Source organism: Sceloporus occidentalis, unplaced genomic scaffold (assembly GCF_023333645.1).
Source record: "Sceloporus occidentalis isolate IW3139 unplaced genomic scaffold, rSceOcc1.0.p SCAF_10, whole genome shotgun sequence".
Classification (NCBI taxonomy): Eukaryota; Metazoa; Chordata; class Lepidosauria; order Squamata; family Phrynosomatidae; genus Sceloporus; species Sceloporus occidentalis.
The window spans coordinates 26,547,892-26,567,500 of record NW_028316990.1 but is presented as its reverse complement, the minus strand read 5'-3'; the positions used below and the strand labels follow the sequence as shown (position 1 = coordinate 26,567,500).

General features: G+C 48.3%; 1 protein-coding gene across 5 annotated transcripts in view; it reads left to right on the top strand.

The window, feature by feature from the left end:
* LOC149306247 (transmembrane channel-like protein 5) overlaps window positions 1–19,609 on the top strand; it is a 60,355-nt gene that overhangs the window by 26,120 nt on the left and 14,626 nt on the right. For 4 of the 5 annotated variants that reach the window (XM_089477111.1, XM_089477116.1, XM_089477113.1 and 1 more), the window contains 9 exons: window positions 670–777; window positions 1,374–1,473; window positions 2,667–2,757; window positions 4,226–4,474; window positions 5,414–5,565; window positions 5,840–5,984; window positions 6,891–7,046; window positions 7,528–7,694; window positions 10,115–10,193. In XM_089477111.1, coding sequence (XP_089333237.1) covers window positions 670–777; window positions 1,374–1,473; window positions 2,667–2,757; window positions 4,226–4,474; window positions 5,414–5,565; window positions 5,840–5,984; window positions 6,891–7,046; window positions 7,528–7,694; window positions 10,115–10,193 — 1,247 coding nt within the window. The remainder of the gene's footprint in view (window positions 1–669; window positions 778–1,373; window positions 1,474–2,666; window positions 2,758–4,225; window positions 4,475–5,413; window positions 5,566–5,839; window positions 5,985–6,890; window positions 7,047–7,527; window positions 7,695–10,114; window positions 10,194–19,609) is intronic. The other variant, XM_089477114.1, reaches the window with a different exon arrangement.

Here is a 19,609-nt window from a genome sequence, read left to right as displayed (position 1 = left end):
AAACCACCTCTGAGTAGTCCTTGCCTAAGAAAACCTTATGAAATCCTTGGGGTTGACCTAAGTCAAACAGGTGGCTTGCATATACAGATTTCTTTAGGAAATCTAAGTCTTAAGTTTAGGATCAGAAACACTCTTGTGTAAATCTACAGCGCTATATAATAATAATAATAATAATAAATTTATTTCTAGCCCGCCCAATCACGAAGAATCCGGGCGGGTTACAACAATAAAATACAACACATTACAATAGAGTTAAAAAAATCAAACCGTAGACCTACCCCCTCCATTCCCAGTACTAAAACAGAATTAAACAGGAATAATATTAAAACATTAAAAACATTAAAAACATTAAAAACATTGAACAAACAAAAAATAGGCAGAATAATAATAATAATAATAATAATAATAATAATAATAAATAATTGTGTTTAGGATCAAAAGCATTCTTCCAAAATGAATTCTTTTGGAGGCGCAGGGCTAGAAAACCACAGTGGTCATTCATATTTGGCACTCACTGATGCCTACTTGGGTTCAAGATACAAGTGGAGACTTTAAGCTTTCAGCAGGCGGCAAAACTGAGGTAGAACTGCAATAGCTGTAAAAAACATATTGACAAACATACATGAGAAGACACAAGCCAGTTTTGTATTCTTCTTTTATCTTCAACAGTTAATCCTTCGTTTGAATATGAACCAGAATTTGCACAGACTCTATCTGCTGACATCGATGCTTTGAATCACTATTATACACGGAAACCTAAAACTTCATCTGTTGGAGGTAAAATTGCAAGGGATAAATTACCTAACGGCATTTTTGAATCACTTGCTCCAAAACTAGTGTAGCATAGTATGCTTCGCAGTGATCTCATCTAAAAAAATGTGTGTGAGTGACATTTTGAACTTTTGTGACTAGTAGACCTTTAACATCAAACTAAAATCATGTCCAGTTCCAGGCTCATAGAAATATACCAAAGACACAACTATTGTAAATGAATACAGTAATGTGATGCTTGCTTATGATCTGATGCAAGATTTTGGAGGGATTTTTTTTAGGATTCCAGCAAACCCACAAAATGGACATTACTGACAAACCCTAAGGATTTCCTATTACAAGGAAACTACATCAAGTATGTTTGTTCTGCTGTGATGGGTGGCAGTTGAAGGATATCAGAAAAGACATTAAATATTTGAAGGGATGTCAACCAGAGAAGTAACAGGCAAGATGCTGATATGGTTTTTGTAACACCGTCTAGTATACTTCAGTTAGACCTTGGCTCCAGTGAGAAGGAAAAAGAAGGAAAGGGGTGTTGTTGTTGTTTCAATTTTCTTCCCTGTTTCATAACTAACTGAATGCTTAACTTGTATATTTTGCAGAAGAAAAATTTATTGGTGACCTTATAACAATGTCCACCCACGAAAGAATTAAAGCAATCCAGCAAATTCCAAAACCTATGAAAGAAAAGCGAAACATCAGGTAACAAGGAATTATTTGTAGTATAATTCTTAAGTGCCTTGGTTGAAAAAGAAGCCAAATATATATGCAACTTAAAATGCATTTTTGTTGTTAGCTGCCGTTAAGTCAACTTTTACTTCCAGTGACTCCATGAATGAGAGACCTCCAAGTCATTCTATCTCAATAGCCCTTCTCAGGTCATGCAGACTTGGGACCATAGTTTCCTTGAGTCTATCTATATGGAAAGCATTGTTTGTCTTTTTCCATTGCTTTTTAGTTTCCCAAGCATTATTGTCTTTTCTAGTGAGTCATGTCTTCTGATCATATGGCTGAAGTAGGACATTCTCACTTGGCTTCTAGGGAGAGATCAGGCTTGATTTGCTCTAGGACCCACAGATTTCTCTTTTTAGCAGTCTACAGTATCCATAGAACTATTCTCCAGCACCACATTTCAAATGAGTTGATTCTCCTCCTACTGACTCTCTTTTCTTTGCTGTCCATTGTTCACACAACTATACATAGGAATGGGAATATGATGGCAGAATGGGTAATCTTAACTTTGGTATTCAGTGATATACAACCGGCTCTCCTTATACATGGATTTGCCATCCACGGATTTAAGCATCCATGGATGCCAAGCCCATATTGTCCCCAATGAGGGCACACATGCACCTGCGCCACCATTGGGGATAAAAGTCCCTCCCCCTCCTACCCTCCCTCCCTCCCTCCCCTCTCCTTTCCTCCCTTCCCTCCCTCCCTTCCTTGCTTCCCTCCCTTCCTCCTTGCCTCCCTTCTTTCTTCCTTCCTTCCTTCCCTCCCTTCCCTCCCTTCCTTACTTCCTTCCCCTCTCCTTCCCTCTCTCCCTCCCTCATTCCCTGCTTACCTGATTCCTCCAAAGCTTCTGCCCCGGCTTGCCTTCTGCTGGGGCTGGGAGCAGAGCCAAAGCTTGGATTTTGCAGCTCCAGGCCCAGCAGCCAGGATGGAGGCTTTGAACCCCAAAATCCAAGCCTTGGCTCTGTCGCTTGCTCCCTTGGAACCTTGACAAAATCTTGGTGCCCAGACCTTGTTGCGCAGGTACTTTTAAATGTTAAATACAGATTTGAGCATCCATATTTTTTGGTATCCATGCACAGGAGTCTGCAACCAAATCCCCGCAGATACGTAGGACCCACTGTAACTTCCTTATATAATGTCTACCATCTGCTTGTTCACAGGAATCATGTTCTACTGGAGAAAACAAAAAAGACCTATGGCCGTAATACTCAAATTAACTGTTGCACCCAGTGTTTCTACAGTACAGCCTTGGTAAGTGTGGCTTTCAGCATGCTCTAAATGTGTTTAGAAAGAAAGAAAAGTTTTTAATGAGAACATTTATAACAGGAGTGGTAACCATGTGCTCTTCCAGATGTTCTTGGTCCTGGGCTTCTACTTTTCCTCACCATTAGCTATGCTGCTTGGGGCTTCTGGTAGATGTATCTCAACAGCATCTGGAGGGCTACATGAACCTTATCCATGGCTTATAGAAATAGTAATAGATTCTGTAAGATATCTTGAGTCCCACCACTGAGAAAACGGTAGCATATGAATGAATAAGATGATGACGACGACGATGGTGAAGATGATGTTTGTTCATCATTATAACATATGGTTTTTGCTCGTGCCTTGAAATGTATTGTAGGTGACCAAATAAGCCAACAACAAGCCATGGATTCAGATAGTTGTTAGTGTTCCTTCAAAAAATCATGGCTTGTGAGCAGAGGAGGGGTGATGCATCACAACAAGCTACATTTCAATTAACCATATTGTGGCTTGCTGTAACATGCAAACACAGTATAGAGGAATGACCATGGTCTTCTTTAATCAGTATTTGCTGAAGGCACTCTACTTCTTGAAGCATAGCAGGGAACAGTGTCACTGTCCCAAGTCAAAGTGCATATTATCCATGGCCAGCCAAGTTTTTTGCGGGAGGTTCCATCTCAGGCAGAAAATCTTAAAAACACTTCTTTCTCTTCCCCCTTTCCCAGTAAAAATACAATCACAGTACAGTTGCTCCTCCATATTCGCAGCCTTGAGACTCACGGTTTCGATTATTCATGAGGTCAAGGCTGCTAATGTGGGCATTCCTCTTCCTTTTCCTGTACTTGGCCAGCCCAGGGAGTGATCAGGGAGGCAAAGGCAGGAGGTCTGCAACCAAATCCCCGCAGATACATAGGGCCTTGCCCCCCCTGCAAGACCCTTCTCCTCCTCAATCCTCTCCTTGCGCTGCCCAGGGAAAGGTGGGGAGGAAAAGGCTCTGGAGGGAACAAGGGAAATCTTGCCTTCTCCTCTCTGATCCTCTCCTTGGGTTTCCCAGGGAAAGGGGTCTCATTTCCCTAACCCCCATGAATCTGGAAGGAGGACTGTCCAATGAATAAATATTTGCTGCCCTTTCATGACACATCAGATCAGTTTCCTGAGGCAGGTGGCTTGATCTTTCTAGCAATAGTACCAGCTCTGTCCTCTCTTTGTGAAGCGATAAATCTTTTGTTTCTTCTCTCAACTTTTGTGAAATCTGCTCCATCAGAGAAACTAAGGTGGGTAGTTGACTACAGCAAAACTGGGCAGCTGCAGTGGGACTGGGTGTCTTTTTCTTCATCAAGACCACCAAGATAGGGAGGGCTTAACAGACTGCCAAAATAGCAATAATAGCAACAACAACAACAACAACAACAATAATAGCAGGTGACACATTAACTAAAGGCTTTTGTGTTTTTCTTTCTTTCTTCCCTTCTAGTCTTTTCGGCAGTTTAAAAGCAGCCTGTGCGACTGCTTTCAGCTTTTCAAACTTTGGCAGAAGATTCTCAAAGACATTGGAGGCAAATTTGGGACCAGCGTTCGTTCCTATTTTGCATTTCTGACATGGCTCCTGATGTTTAACATGTTCTCATTCCTTGTGAATTTCAGTTTTATTACAGTTCCCCAGCTCATATCGGCTAAATCAAATAACCTTTCATTTACGGGACTGGAGTTTTTTACAGGAGCCGTAAGTGTGTTTCAGAGGAAAGAAAACCAGGGTCAAAGCTAGGTTTAGTTACTTATTTCATTAAGTGATCATGCAATACAATGGTTGGTCATCAATCCTTAGATTGTCTAAAGGTGGAATCAGGATTCTGCAACTTTCATTCTCATTACACTACTTGAAAAAGATTGTTTTTGAACTACAGCTTTCAGAATCCTCCAGTCAACATAACTGTTGGGCATGGTGACCTGGGGATTTCTGAGAGATACAGCCCTAAAGGCTAAGTTTTCCAATTTTGCCCCATTTCTTGCAGGTGGATAAGCCCAGAGGGCAAGAAATTGGGCAGGGTGGGGATGGGGTGGATGATGGGGAAGCAAAAAATGGACCAGGTAATAAGAAGGAAACAATTCTAGCCATTCAGATTTTCTGTACCTCTAGCTGTACTTGCAACAGGGTAGAATTTAATGGTAGATGTTTAAGGCCTCATTAAGTAGAATGAGTAGTGGAATCTCCCTCCTTGGAGGTCTTTAAGCAGAGGCTGGATGGCCATCTGTCGGGGATGCTTTGATTTGGATTTCCTGCATGGCAGAATGGGGTTGGACTGGATGGCCCTTGGGGTGTCTTCCAACCCTATGATTCTGTGATTCTAAGTACAGCAGGGCTGGTTTGCCATATTTTGAAGGAAGTGACATGATATGGATTACAATGTTATGGTTAGGTATCCTGTAAGACCATTACATCTAAAGTTTACAATAACCTACTTGCACTATTATGTACACCAAAGGATTTGTGGTACACATGTTTATGTGTTGCTTTACCCTTTGTCTATTGAAAAGTGATGTGACACTTTGTGCAGAATAAGCCACCCTTTCTGGGGAACTATATAGGTGCTGTAGACTCTAAAAAAGAAATGTTTTGCTATAAATTTTCATTTTGACCGACATTTATATCTTGTTATTTCAGGGTTATTTTAAAGACACTGTGCTCTATTATGGATTTTATACCAATTCTACAGTTGTGAAAAACGAGACAATGTCTCCATATCACATGCAGCTGGCCTATATATTCACCATTGGGATTTATTTCATTGTGTGCTTCTTAAGCTTGCTCTACAGGTACAGTGATTTTTAAAGATTTCTCCTGTTTTGTTCCATCAAATAAGGAACTTTACACCTGAGAGTAAACCCCATTGAAGCGATTGGGACAATTCTAAATAAACTTAGCATTGTTCACCTATACACAGCATGCTAAGACAATCGCCGGCACTGGGAAATGTGGGAGAATGGGTTGCTATATATAGAAATGATTATTTCTCTCATCTATTCCCCCCCCCCCCCCCTTTTCCCTCTTTCCATACAACTGCTCTTGCATGTTTAATTGTGACTGCAGCATGGCAAAGTCCTTCCTCAACAACTTTTCCAGTCTACAGATGTACTCTGGAAATGCCGCCAAACTTCTTTGCATCTGGGATTTCAATATAACCAATGCAAAAGCTGTGAAGTTAAAGCAGAAAAATCTCAGTACTCAAATAAAGGTATGTAATGAAAATATGCATAACTGATTAAGGTTAATCTCTCTACAGCTGAGATGAGCCTAAATGAAGCGAGCCAGCTTCTGAAGGCAGGGAGTTTGTCCCAAAACATGTAATGCATTTATTATAAAAAAACATAGTTCTGCTATGTACAAGATCTTGGTCTTTTTTCTCCATGATATAGAAACTCATTCTTTGCCCTCTTAGGGGTGAAACAGAAGGAACGGCTTGAAGCCGTCCCTTCCAAAGACAGATTGAGGCCACAGCAAACACACACCATCGCCCCAATCTACCTTGAAGCCAGTCAAAAAAGGACCGGAAAACATCCTCTCCTTCTTCAGCCTGGGGAAAGGCGGGTTTTCCCACCCTGCCACGGCCCCATGGCAGCATCAAGCCACTCCAGTGGCGTGCAGCATATAAACGCCACTCCACTGGAGCACCTTGAAGCACCACATCTGGGCATCTGCCTGACTTCTGGGTGCCTTCAAGGCATCATTGTGACCTACGGCATCAAAATATTGTGCTCTGATGATGCTCAGACAGCAGCTTAAAAGGGCTGTGTGTTTGGGCCTTATGTTGAACTGGAATCTCTTTTCCTGTAGCTTCCATCCATTGCTCCAAGTCCTAGTCTCCGGAGCGGCAGAAAACAAGTTAGCTCCCTCCTCAGTATGACATCCCATCTAGTTTCATTTTGCTTTTTAACAGACCTCATGCTCTTAAATATGCAGAACTTGGAAAGTAATTATTTTGGACCATAGTTCCCGGAATTCTATAGCCACAATGAGGAGTGGCCATTTTGGTTGGGAGATGTTGAGAACTGTAGTCCATAAGTAACTTTTCCAAGCTCTTTGAGCACCCACAGAATAATGAACTGATGTATTATTATTATTATTATTATTATTATTCAAGGAGACCTTGTCAGAAGCGAGCACTGGAGCGTTGACACTTTCTTTAAGTCAAAGGCTTTGCCGCATCTCATGTCGTCTTGTGGCTTGGGCTGTCTCATTGGGCGCTGCAGTTGGTTCATGTGCTGGCATTTACCACATCTCCCTTGTCAATTTAGAGGTGAAGTCCTGTGATGTAATTTCTTATATATGTTTCTTGTCTTTGCATCCAATATCTTATCCTATGATTTTAGGAATAAATAGCCAAATAACAGAGCATATTCTTTAACACTCTCTTATTTGACAGTCTTCCTTAAGATATAGCTTTCTAGATACTTTGGACTGCAACCTCCATAATTTCCCTCCCTTCAGTTACAGACAGTTGCTGGGGCTGCTAGGAACTGTACTACACAATGTCTGCAAGACAGTACTATATGTTGGGGAAGGTTGGTTGAGGACATATCCTACTGGGATAGTGAAAAGGCCATATCCTACAGTGGGAGGGGCACAAAATTGAGCATTGGAGGGATTTTTTTTGGGAGAAATCACCTGAATTGAGTCCACATCTGAATCTTTCTAAAAGCCCTTTAGGACCTCAGGATGGGGCCCATGGTGGGCATATCGTGTGTGTATAGATTTTATCTCTTTCCATCCCCTTGCAGTTTCTTTTAGATGAAAAGAAAACTAATCTGGAAAGTGAAGCTGCCACACTGGTGTTGCCAATAATTGTAAGCCTAATCAATCACATCGTACCATTCTTCTACTCTTCCTTTGGCTTTGTTGAAAAGTTCACTCATCCCAGGCACCAGATCTATACCAATATTGTCAGGTATGTCTTATCCCCATATCCACCCTTTTATTTTACCTTAACTGTAGTAGCAGTGTTCTGAACTGAAATAAGCAATACGAATCCGTGTCTGTTTTGTTCTTTTTGTTTTGTTTATCGAAACGTTGCTTAGTGGTTTTAAAACTGTAAAATGTTGATGTAATCATATCATTCTGTGTCCAATGTTTCAGTGACAGAAATAGATCCCTTTTTTTCTCCAAGTATCTCTGTACTTTTAGTTTTAAAGAGCATGGGTAGACATACTCTTAATGATTTGTTCTCCATTTGCTAATGGGGTTTATTAAACCTTTGTTTAGTGTATCTTATTGTCACTTGCTTTAATATTCTTTATTTGCCTTGTGACTGTTACAAAAGTTAAGATATAATAATAATAATAATAATAATAATAATAATATGTTTTATTTATAGACCGCTATTCCGCGATGATCATAGCGGTGTACAGTAAAATCGTAATACAATACAAAATACAGTTAAAGGAGGGAGAAGTCTCGTCCTTCAGGCAGTCCAAGATGTTGCTGGGTCTGCCTGATGGCTCCCTCTGAGGCCGAGATGACAGTTGAGGAGGGAGGGGCCTCTTCCTTCAGGCAGTCCCTGATGTTGCTGGTCTGCCTGATGGCTCCCTCTGAGGCCGAGATGACAGTTGAGGAGGGAGGGGCCTCTTCCTTCAGGCAGTCCCTGATGTTGCTGGTCTGCCTGATGGCTCCCTCTGAGGCCGAGATGACAGTTGAGGAGGGAGGGGCCTCTTCCTTCAGGCAGTCCCTGATGTTGCTGGGTCTGCCTGATGGCTCCCTCTGAGGCCGAGATGACAGTTGAGGAGGGAGGGGCCTCTTCCTTCAGGCAGTCCCTGATGTTGCTGGTCTGCCTGATCGCTCCCTCTGAGGCCGAGATGACAGTTGAGGAGGGAGGGGCCTCTTCCTTCAGGCAGTCCCTGATGTTGCTGGGTCTGCCTGATGGCTCCCTCTGAGGCCGAGATGACAGTTGAGGAGGGAGGGGCCTCTTCCTTCAGGCAGTCCCTGATGTTGCTGGTCTGCCTGATGGCTCCCTCTGAGGCCGAGATGACAGTTGAGGAGGGAGGGGCCTCTTCCTTCAGGCAGTCCCTGATGTTGCTGGTCTGCCTGATGGCTCCCTCTGAGGCTGAGATGACAGTTGAGGAGGGAGGGGCCTCTTCCTTCAGGCAGTCCCTGATGTTGCTGGTCTGCCTGATCGCTCCCTCTGAGGCCGAGATGACAGTTGAGGAGGGAGGGGCCTCTTCCTTCAGGCAGTCCCTGATGTTGCTGGGTCTGCCTGATGGCTCCCTCTGAGGCCGAGATGACAGTTGAGGAGGGAGGGGCCTCTTCCTTCAGGCAGTCCCTGATGTTGCTGGTCTGCCTGATCGCTCCCTCTGAGGCCGAGATGACAGTTGAGGAGGGAGGGGCCTCTTCCTTCAGGCAGTCCCTGATGTTGCTGGGTCTGCCTGATGGCTCCCTCTGAGGCCGAGATGACAGTTGAGGAGGGAGGGGCCTCTTCCTTCAGGCAGTCCCTGATGTTGCTGGTCTGCCTGATGGCTCCCTCTGAGGCCGAGATGACAGTTGAGGAGGGAGGGGCCTCTTCCTTCAGGCAGTCCCTGATGTTGCTGGGTCTGCCTGATGGCTCCCTCTGAGGCCGAGATGACAGTTGAGGAGGGAGGGGCCTCTTCCTTCAGGCAGTCCCTGATGTTGCTGGTCTACCTGATCGCTCCCTCTGAGGCCGAGATGACAGTTGAGGAGGGAGGGGCCTCTTCCTTCAGGCAGTCCCTGATGTTGCTGGGTCTGCCTGATGGCTCCCTCTGAGGCCGAGATGACAGTTGAGGAGGGAGGGGCCTCTTCCTTCAGGCAGTCCCTGATGTTGCTGGTCTACCTGATCGCTCCCTCTGAGGCCGAGATGACAGTTGAGGAGGGAGGGGCCTCTTCCTTCAGGCAGTCCCTGATGTTGCTGGGTCTGCCTGATGGCTCCCTCTGAGGCCGAGATGACAGTTGAGGAGGGAGGGGCCTCTTCCTTCAGGCAGTCCAAGATGTTGCTGGTCTGCCTGATGGCTCCCTCTGACAGAGATAGACAGAGCAACCTTTGCAGACACTTAAGTTTGGGCTGGGGTTGTTCATTTATTTTATGGGAGCCTACTTGGGAAACCCATGCAAGCTTGGGGGAAGAGAAGTTATAGTCCAACACCTCTGAAGGACTCCAAAATGGGGAAGGGTATAATACAGACAGTACCTTGAAAAGTTATTGTTTGGACCTCAATTCCCTAATCTCCCCCCTGAAAGGAGGTTGTGAGAGTTCTGAACAGAGAACTTCTCTCTTTGTATTCTTGCCATAGAAGGGAATAGGAAACGTTCTGTTTTTATGAACAGAGATGTCCTTTTTGATTTCCACTCCCTTTTTTACAGGAACATTATTCTGAAAGTATCTATAATTGGGATTCTCTGCAACTATTGGCTTAACAAAGTGGCCCTCTCAAATGCAGAGGTAAGGTTTTAACTTTATTTGTGTATTGCTAGAAATACATGACAGGAGAGCACAAGACCATCTTCAGTGCCTGAGCTTCCAAAGAGCAGCTAAGGTGGTAGATGTCTGTGTTGGATTGCAATGACTTCAGACTGATCAAATGTTCCACCAAAACTCCCACCTCAAAAAGCCTGCACACAGAAAGCCAGTATGCCAGGGAGCAGGCTTCTAACTTAACCTTCTTTCTACTGTGAAGTCGAAGGCTTTCATGGCCGGCATCCATAGTTTTTTGTGGGTTTTTTGGGCTATGTGGCCATGTTCTAGAAGAGTTTATTCCTGGTCCAAGATCACACAGTATATGATCACAGCAGACAATGACCACCAATTAGCAGACACTAATCCTCTTTTGCATATCCTCCTAACCTGAGGCCCCACCATCAACAGATTAACATGGGAATCACTCCTCCTTATCCAGGATCACACAATACACACTCTCTCTCTCTCTCTCTTCCAGGTCAGCATTCTCTGAAGATGCCAGCACAGATGCCGGCAAAACTCTTCCAGAACATGGCCACATAGCCCAAAAAACCCACAAAAACTACTTCTTTCTACTGAGTTTCTATGGCTGAGCTCTTATATCACAGAAGTGAAGCATAATTAGGGTTGCCATAAGTCAGGACCTCCAAACCAGGACAAATGTAGGACAAATGTAGGGCAACATTTTCAAAATGGAGGACACACGAAAAAAATTGATGATTTTTAAAAAATGTTAATAGAAATGCATGTTTCTTAGGCATGATCAAAATGGAGGACATTTGGGCATTATTCCTAAACAGATGGCAGAAATGTACTTCCCTTTCTGGCCACCCCCCCCCATTCCAAACAGCACATTTGGGCATTGAACATGGCTTTATTTTAACATGGCCTCTTGCATATTTCAGAGGCTTATTGCATAACCAAACCCCTTGTTGGGTTTAACACTTAATAAATAAATAATAAAATTTTTATTTATATACCACTTTTCTAAAAATCAAAGCGGTTAACAGCATGTGCATATACAATATAAAACCATCAAAATACAAAGCATCAAAAAAACCAACTACAGCAATAAAATCACATCTCGTGCCAGCTCAGCAGTGCTGACGAGGGGGTCAGGAGTCAGGAGTCAGGGGTATGCCTGCTCAAAGAGGTGTGTTTTTAACCCCTTCTTAAATTGGTTCAGTGAGGTGGCCGAGCGGAGCTCATCGGGAAGCGAGTTCCAGAGGTTAGGGGCCAAGGTAGAGAAGGCCCTCCTGGTGGTAGTAACTAATCTGACCTCCGGAACTCTTAACAATTTCTTCCCGGTTGATCTGAGTGTGCGGGGCGGATTGTACGGAGAGAGGCGGTCCTCCAAGTACCCTGGGCCCAAGCCATTTAGGGCTTTATAAGTAATAACCAACACCTTGTATTGCGCCTGGAAGCGAATAGGCAGCCAGTGAAGGTCTTTAAGGACTTAGCATGGTTTAACATGGCTATGCATATTGAACATGTTAAGGTGGTTTCACAAAAAGTGGATTTGCCATTTCAGGTTTCTTGCACCAACTATACTTCTCAGAAGTGTGTACTTGGTCAAGGGACTGTGGTTTTTCTTCACTGCGCATGAGATTGTAAAAATCACAGCAGTTTACATTGGCCTTGCCTCAGAGGCTTGCTGATATCAATATCACCATTAAAGAACCAAAAACACACAGAAAAGTCACTTTGGAAAGTCACACTCTCTCAGCTTCTGAAACAGTGCCTGCATGCCTCTCAAGCTGACTCATATCATCATCATCATCATCATCATCATCATCACACTATCATTGTCAAAGCAAGGGAGACTTGTTAGCATTAAAAGCACGCAAAATAAAATTAAAAAAAACTTGAGGCCTCTGGCCACTTACCACTTCCTCCTCCTCCTCCTCCTCCTCCTTCTGCTCCCCCCTCTTCCTCCTCCTCCTCCTCCTCCTCCTCCTCCTGCTCCCCCCTCCTCCTCCTCCTCCTGCTCCCCCCTCCTCCTCCTCCCCCTTCTTCGTGGTCTCTGCGAATCATACAAATGGGTTTTACTGCGCCTGCGCAGTACTGTCGGAAACTTCTGGAATCACTGGGCAAAGTACACTTTGCAACAAAATGCAACATTTTGGCGGTAGCTCCGCCCACCCGTTATAAGGCCCCTGCCTTCCCGCTCTTTCCCCAGTTCCTTCTTTCCGCCGCGTTGGCTACTGTTGGAACTTCGCTCATCACTCTTCTCCATTGAATCACTGGCTATCTGACTTCGGACCGTTCTTGACCATTCCTGTCTAGCTTTCCACATTGTACTTCGACCTCGGACTGTGCTTGACCATTCTTCTGCTGTTCTTCCCCATTGTGCTGCGACCTCGGACCGTCTGACTCCGTCAACGTCTTCGGAATAATGTCACCTCCATTGAAGAAGTGTGACGTCTGCGGGGGCAAACTCCCTGTTCAGGACCCGCATTCGTCTTGCTTGCTCTGCTTGGGGAAGGACCACGACATGAAGGCTTGTCAACTCTGCAAGTCCATGATGTCCCAAGCGAGAAAAAATCGGGAGTCCCGCTTGACCTCGGCGATAGCACAGGGTAAGGTGCACGGGGAGGCTTCCCGTCCGGCATCAGCCCCCTCACCTTCCACTATTTCCCTGGTCTCCAAGCCCCGGGACAGCCCATCCAGTGCCGTTTCGGCGCCCCCGGCTCCTGCCCAGCCTTCTTCCTCGGCGGCCCATGGCCCGGATAAGCCCAGAGCCACCGGCAAGTCTCCGCAAGTGGTCCACGGCCCAGACAGGCCCAGTACCACCGACAAGTCCTCTAAACACCCCCACAAAAAGTTGGGGTCTGAGGCTGCAGCGGCTGCTGCTTCTCCAGTTGGGTCTACTTCGGCTGCAAGATCGGTTTCTGGCCGGGAGGAGTCCGTTCCATCCAAAAAGGCGGGCGACCCTGTGAAGAAGTCCTCCAAACACAAGGAGGTTTCCGTCCCGGCACCTAGCCCTTCGGAACCGGGAACCGCGGGACCGAGCTGTTCCTCTTCTGGATCCAGAGATAAGACCCCCAGGTCGGCGCTCGTAGAGTTGGAGGACAACCCCTTTTTCCCTCCTGAAGCTCCCAAAGGCTCCAAGAGGAAGGATAACGTTCCTGAGCCCATGCCGATAGCCCACAAAAAGAAGAAGACCCATGATGGCACTTCCAAGGACTCTACCGCTTCGGCAAAGCCTCCCAAGAAGTCAAGCCACTCTTCGGGCTCCAAACACCGGTCTCCAAACCGATCTCCGGACCGAGTGCCCAGGACACCGGTCCCTGCATCGCAGCCTTCGCCACCTCCTTCTCGAGCTCGGGAGGAGCTCATCCAACATCTCTCGCCTCGACGGATGGAAAGCGAGGTAGCCCCAAGTTCTCCTGGACTCGTCGTGATCCCAGTAGAAGACTCGGGAGATGAGGACTCCGTTACGGGTGGACGGCGTTCCCCCACTCCAGTGCCGCGTTCGTCACCCAGGCGCGCATCGGAGGTCCAACCCAACGACCCCGATGTATTCTATGATTCGGAGGCAGACAAATACTATATGGCGGTTCCTAGAGAGACGGCGCTGCGTAGTTTCAAAGAAGGTTGCCGGCGCCAGGTTCCCAAGGCTAAAACACCTACGGCGCCATCCGGTCCTCCCAGACCAGAATCAGCCAGGGTGGCCGGGAAGCACACTGAACCCAGAGCCCAGACGGCCCACGACCTAGGGAGGGTTCAGGATCTGAGGATTCAATCTGACACAGAATCCGACCTGGAGATAGTCCCCTCATTGGCCTACCAGTCCGACGACGAACTATCCCCTCAGGACTCTCCTCAGGACATGCACCACCCGGAGCCTGCCTCGCCTACGGATGATCTTTGGTCCTTTGCGGAACATGTCATTAAGATGACCAGGGCCCTGGACATCGAGCTCGCCTACCCAGATGAGTCGGCCCGGGACCCAGTCGAACACCGAGTCCATGGGCGCGTCCCAATGCCTCCATCCATTCCTCTTCTGCCTTCTTTGGAGACAATCCTGAAGAGGTCTTGGGAGAACCCTGCTTCCTTGACTGGGACTTCGCGCAAGGTGGAATCTTTGTACCGCGTCACCCCCGCGAGCCGCGCTTGGCTGTCCACCCATCCTAGGCAGAATTCCGCCATCATGGAGGGGGCTCAGGTCGCCTCCACTCACAAGCAGGCCACCTCTCCCGTGGACCGTGAGGCCCGTAAAATAGATGGCCTGGCCAAAAAAGCCTACTCCGCCACATCCCTGGCTGTCAAGGCCGTGAACTACATGGCATGTATGGGCGCATATGTGCAGTCGCTCATGGAGGAGATCTCGCCGCTTATCCCAGACGTCCCGGATGACACGCAGAGGAAGCTTGTCGAGATAAGGGATGAGACACACTCCATTGGGGGCTGGCTCATCACGGCGTCAAGAAATGTGACTGACTGCGCGGGTAGAGCCATGTCAGCATCGATGGCTCTTCGCCGCCATGCCTGGCTTCGCGGATCAGATCTCAATCCGGGAGTGAAGGCAGCCATTGAGGAGATGCCCCTCAACGGCTCGGGCCTATTCCATGCAGATACGGACGACCGGCTGAACCGGAAATTCAAGATGAAAGTGGCTGCCAAGAAACACGGCATGTCTTCATCGGCATCGGTTCCGTTCCGGAAGAAGCAACGCCCCTGGCAGCCTCAAGGTCAGTCCTTTAGACCGGCAGGCCAGGACCGTCAGTATCAGCAACAGGGGTCCCAGCGTTCCAGGTACCCTTTGCAATCCTCTTCCTCCTCTGGCAGGCGCAGCGGTCCCCCTCGTTACCGGAAGGGCCGCAGGCCGGATAGCGACCAGGCCAAGAAAAGGTCTTGAAGGGTACCAGCGCACTTCGTCCCCGCTCCATTCTTCCTAGATATTCTGCAGCCCTTCTTTAACACCTGGGCTTCCATCATGACAGACTCTTGGGCACTTAACATCGTCCGTAGGGGTTATGCCCTCGAATTCGAATCTCTTCCCCCTAAGGGGAAATTTCTGTCAACCCTACCCTTGGACACCCTTCTCGACGAAGTGCGCGCTCTGGTAGCAAAAGGGGCCATCTCTTCAGTCCAGTGGGACGACTTGAAGGGAGCCTTTTTTTCAAGATACTTTACGGTCCCAAAGCCGGACGGCGGGATCAGACCTATCTTAGACCTCAGGGACTTGAACTCTTTCCTTCGATACCGTCGTTTCCGAATGGTAACCCTGTCTTCCATTCTGCCCCTCCTTCACCAGGGACTCTGGTTTGCCACGATCGACCTCAAGGACGCCTATTTCCACATAGGAATTCGGGAGTCCCACAGGAGATTCCTCACCTTCGCCGTCGGCTCCAACGCTTATCACTACAACGTCCTCCCCTTCAGTTTGGCTACGGCTCCAAGGGTCTTCACGAAGTGCATGGCGCCGGTGGTAGCATATCTCCATCAAAGGGGTTACAGAGTCTTCCCTTACCTAGACGACTGGCTCCTGGCAGCCGATTCAGAGGCCGACCTCCTGGACTCCATCGACTTCACGTTGACGATGCTCAGGTCCCTGGGACTAATAGTAAACCTAGAAAAATCTTGCCTCACGCTCTCCAAACAAGTACGTTTCATCGGGGCGGTCCTCGACTCCGACTCTTGCATCGCATACCTTCCTGGGGACCGTTTCCTGGCACTGCAATCCTCAATCAGGCCTCTCATGACGCACAGGCGGATCAGGGCCAGAGACGTCCAGGTAGCTCTAGGCCATATGGCCTCGACCACCTTCGTGACACCGTGGGCAAGACTCCGGCTTCGACCTCTCCAAAGGTGGTTCCTCTCGGTATTCAACCCAGCGTCGGACCCTCCCCTCAGATGGCTCACGATCCCGAGGCCCGTCGCATCCTCCCTCACGTGGTGGCAAGATTCCCAAAACGTCTGCGCAGGCTTACCTTTTTGCCCGCCTCAGCCAGAGCTAACCCTGACGACGGATGCATCCTTGGAGGGTTGGAGAGCTCACCTTCTCGACCTCAGCGTGAGGGGAAAGTGGTCAGTAGACGAAAGATACCTCCACATCAACGCGTTGGAGATGCTGGCAGTAGAAAAGGCCTTGAGAGCCTTCGAAGAGACTGTGACCAGCAAGGTAGTCCTTCTCAGAACGGACAATACAACGGTGCTCTTCTATATCAACAAGCAAGGGGGCACCAAGTCAAATACGTTGCTGGACATCACCCTGCGAATCTGGGCTTGGTGCATCCCGAGAAATATCCTGCTCCAGGCTGTACACCTCCCAGGCGAGGAGAACGACCTAGCAGACCAGCTCAGCAGGACATCGTCAGTCTCTCACGAGTGGAGACTCCATCCAGAGACAGTGGCCGAGATCTTCGATCGATGGGGGACCCCTTCGATCGACCTCTTTGCAACCGATGACAACACACATTGTCCCCAGTTCTGTTCCAGAACGCGCAGCAGGAACTCCCTCGGAGACGCGTTCGCCTTCCATTGGTCGGGGGACATGCTCTACGCATTCCCCCCATTCCCACTGATTGTCCGGGTGGTGGCCAAGTTGACCACAGACCGCTCGGATGCGATCCTCATCACACCGTGGTGGCCCAGACAGCTGTGGTTCCCGTCGCTGCTGCATCTGTCGAGGAGAACCTGGCTCCGCCCAGACCTGCTCACGATCCAGGACGGACGGGTTCGTCATCCAGACGTCGATCATCTTCCGCTAGTGGCTTGGAGGCTCCTCCCTTAGCAGCCTTACCAGACTCGGTGCGAAGGGTGATTCTGGCTGCTCAAAGGCCTTCAACTCGCAGGTCATATGCCTCCAAGTGGAAGCACTTTTTGCAGTTCCTGGCGGAGAGGTCACAACTCCGGTGCTGCTGGAGTTCCTCATGGCACTGCTGGAGGCCGGGCTCAGCTTGACCTCCATCAAGTGCTATTTGTCTGCAATCTGCTCCCACTTCCAGTTTGAGGGCAGGCCCTCCTTTTTCAGGGATGCCTTAGTGAAGGGTTTCCTAAAGGGTTGTGGGAACCTCTACCCCCCGATGTCGGTACCGACTCCGGCTTGGAGCTTGGACATTGTGCTGGCAGCCCTGCAGTCCAAGCCTTTCGAACCGATGGCCACTACGGACTTGAGACTTTTAACCTGGAAGACCGCCTTCCTTGTGGCCATCGCGTCTGCCCGCCGTGCGGGTGAACTTTGTGCCTTACGGAGGGACCAGCCCTTCTTAAGATTTCATAGGGACAGAGTGGTCCTCTGTACCGACATCACCTTCTTGCCAAAGGTGGTGTCGGCTTTTCACTTATGTCAGGACATTGTGTTGCCTACCCTGGCCTTGAACCCAGTAACAGAGGTCGAATGGACTGTGCATACACCGGACATTAGGAGGGCCTTGGCCTTCTACTTGGACAGAACGTCGGGTTCGAGCCGATCCGAGATACTGTTCCAGTGCTACTCGGAACCGAAGAGGGGTCTGCCGGTATCGCCGCAGAGGTTTTCAAAATGGGTGGCGGAAACCATCCACCTCTGCTATGAACTGTTGGGCAGACCTCTTCCCGCCAGGGTACGGGCGCATTCAACCAGGGCGGTGGCTGCATCCTCTGCCTTTTTGACTGGGGTCCCCTTGGAGGATGTGTGCAAAGCTGCGGTTTGGTCCCAGCCAATGACATTTATTAAGCATTATAGGCTGGACACTAGGGCCAAACGTGACGCAGCGTTTGGAAGAGCTGTACTGGTTTCAGGGCTACATTAAGGTGATCCAATGTACGCTGTTATGTTGCTGATAAGTGATTGCAATGTTTGCCTTGGTCCAATCGTATGCATTCTTTCCTCGCCACCCCTTCCATCATGCAGGGTTTGACTGTATATTTGCTGTATTGTATATATACAACTCTTTAACCGGTATTCTTCTTTGCGGATGCAAAGCTTTCATGCAGGTTACCTGTTTGCATTACTGCATTGTTGTTATGCAATTTCTAACTGTTATGCACTGTTTGCTGATGCAGGGTTATGATGCCTGTTATACAGGTTTTGGGTTACTTCTAAAATGACTGTACACAAGTCCATTGAGTTAATAACTTTATTGGGAGCAATAAACCATAATGTTTGAACCACACCTGGTTTCAGGACACTCCCTCCACCGCTTACTTAAGCTTGTCAGTCTAAACCCATTTGTATGATTCGCAGAGACCACGAAGAAGAAGGACAGGTTGCATATCTGTAACGGTATTTCTTCGAGTGGTCATCTGCGAATACATACAAATCCTGCCCATCCTCCCCTCAGTGTCCTGCTCTTGATTGGCTCATTGCAAGTCGCGTACGCAGCGAAAAGGTTTGGAACTGGGGAAAGAGCGGGAAGGCAGGGGCCTTATAACGGGTGGGCGGAGCTACCGCCAAAATGTTGCATTTTGTTGCAAAGTGTACTTTGCCCAGTGATTCCAGAAGTTTCCGACAGTACTGCGCAGGCGCAGTAAAACCCATTTGTATGTATTCGCAGATGACCACTCGAAGAAATACCGTTACAGGTATGCAACCTGTCCTTCTCCTCCTCCCCCTCCTCCTCCTCCTCCTCCTCCTCCTTCTGCTCCTCCCCTCCTCCTCCTGCTCCTCCTCCTCCTGCTCCCCCCTCCTCCTCCTCCTCCTCCTCCTCCTTCTGCTCCCCCTCCTCCTCCTCCTCCTCCTCCTCCTTCTGCTCCCCCCTCCTCCTCCTCCTCCTCCTCCTCCTCCTTCTGCTCCCCCCTCCTCCTCCTCCTCCTCCTCCTCCTCCTGCTGCTCCCCCTCCTCCTCCTCCTCCTCCTCCTTCTGCTTCCCCCCTCCTCCTCCTCCTCCTTCTCCTCCTTCTGCTCCCCCCTCCTCCTCCTCCTGCTCCCCCCCTCCTCCTCCTCCTCCTTCTGCTCCCCCTCCTCCTCCCCCTCCTCCTGCTCCCCCCTCCTCCTCCTCCTCCTCCTCCTCCTCCTCCTCCTTCTGCTCCCCCCCTCCTCCTCCTCCTCCTCCTTCTGCTCCCCCCCCTCCTCCTCCTCCTCCTCCTCCTCCTCAAGGCTATGGAATCCTGGGAACTGTAGCTCTGTGGACCATTCAGCCTCCTTTTTTCAAGAGAGCTCTGGTGCCACAAGAAACTACAATTCCCATAAGCCCATAGCACTGAGCCAAGGATGTTTAAGGGGGGGGGGTCAAACTATTTCTGCAGCCTTTTGCTACCCCAAAGCCCTTCCTATTTACAAGCAAGGCAAAAACTCTTCCTTCACCAAGCCATTGAAAACCAACCCAAGTGGAGGGCTGATTGCTTCTTTTCCATTGGTCAGCTTCGGGAGAAATTTGCATATTACAAGTAAAGGTGTTTAGGGCCTCAAAAACGATCCTGTGATAAAGAATTACAAGAATACCAATGCAGTATACATTTAAAAGATGAGGCATT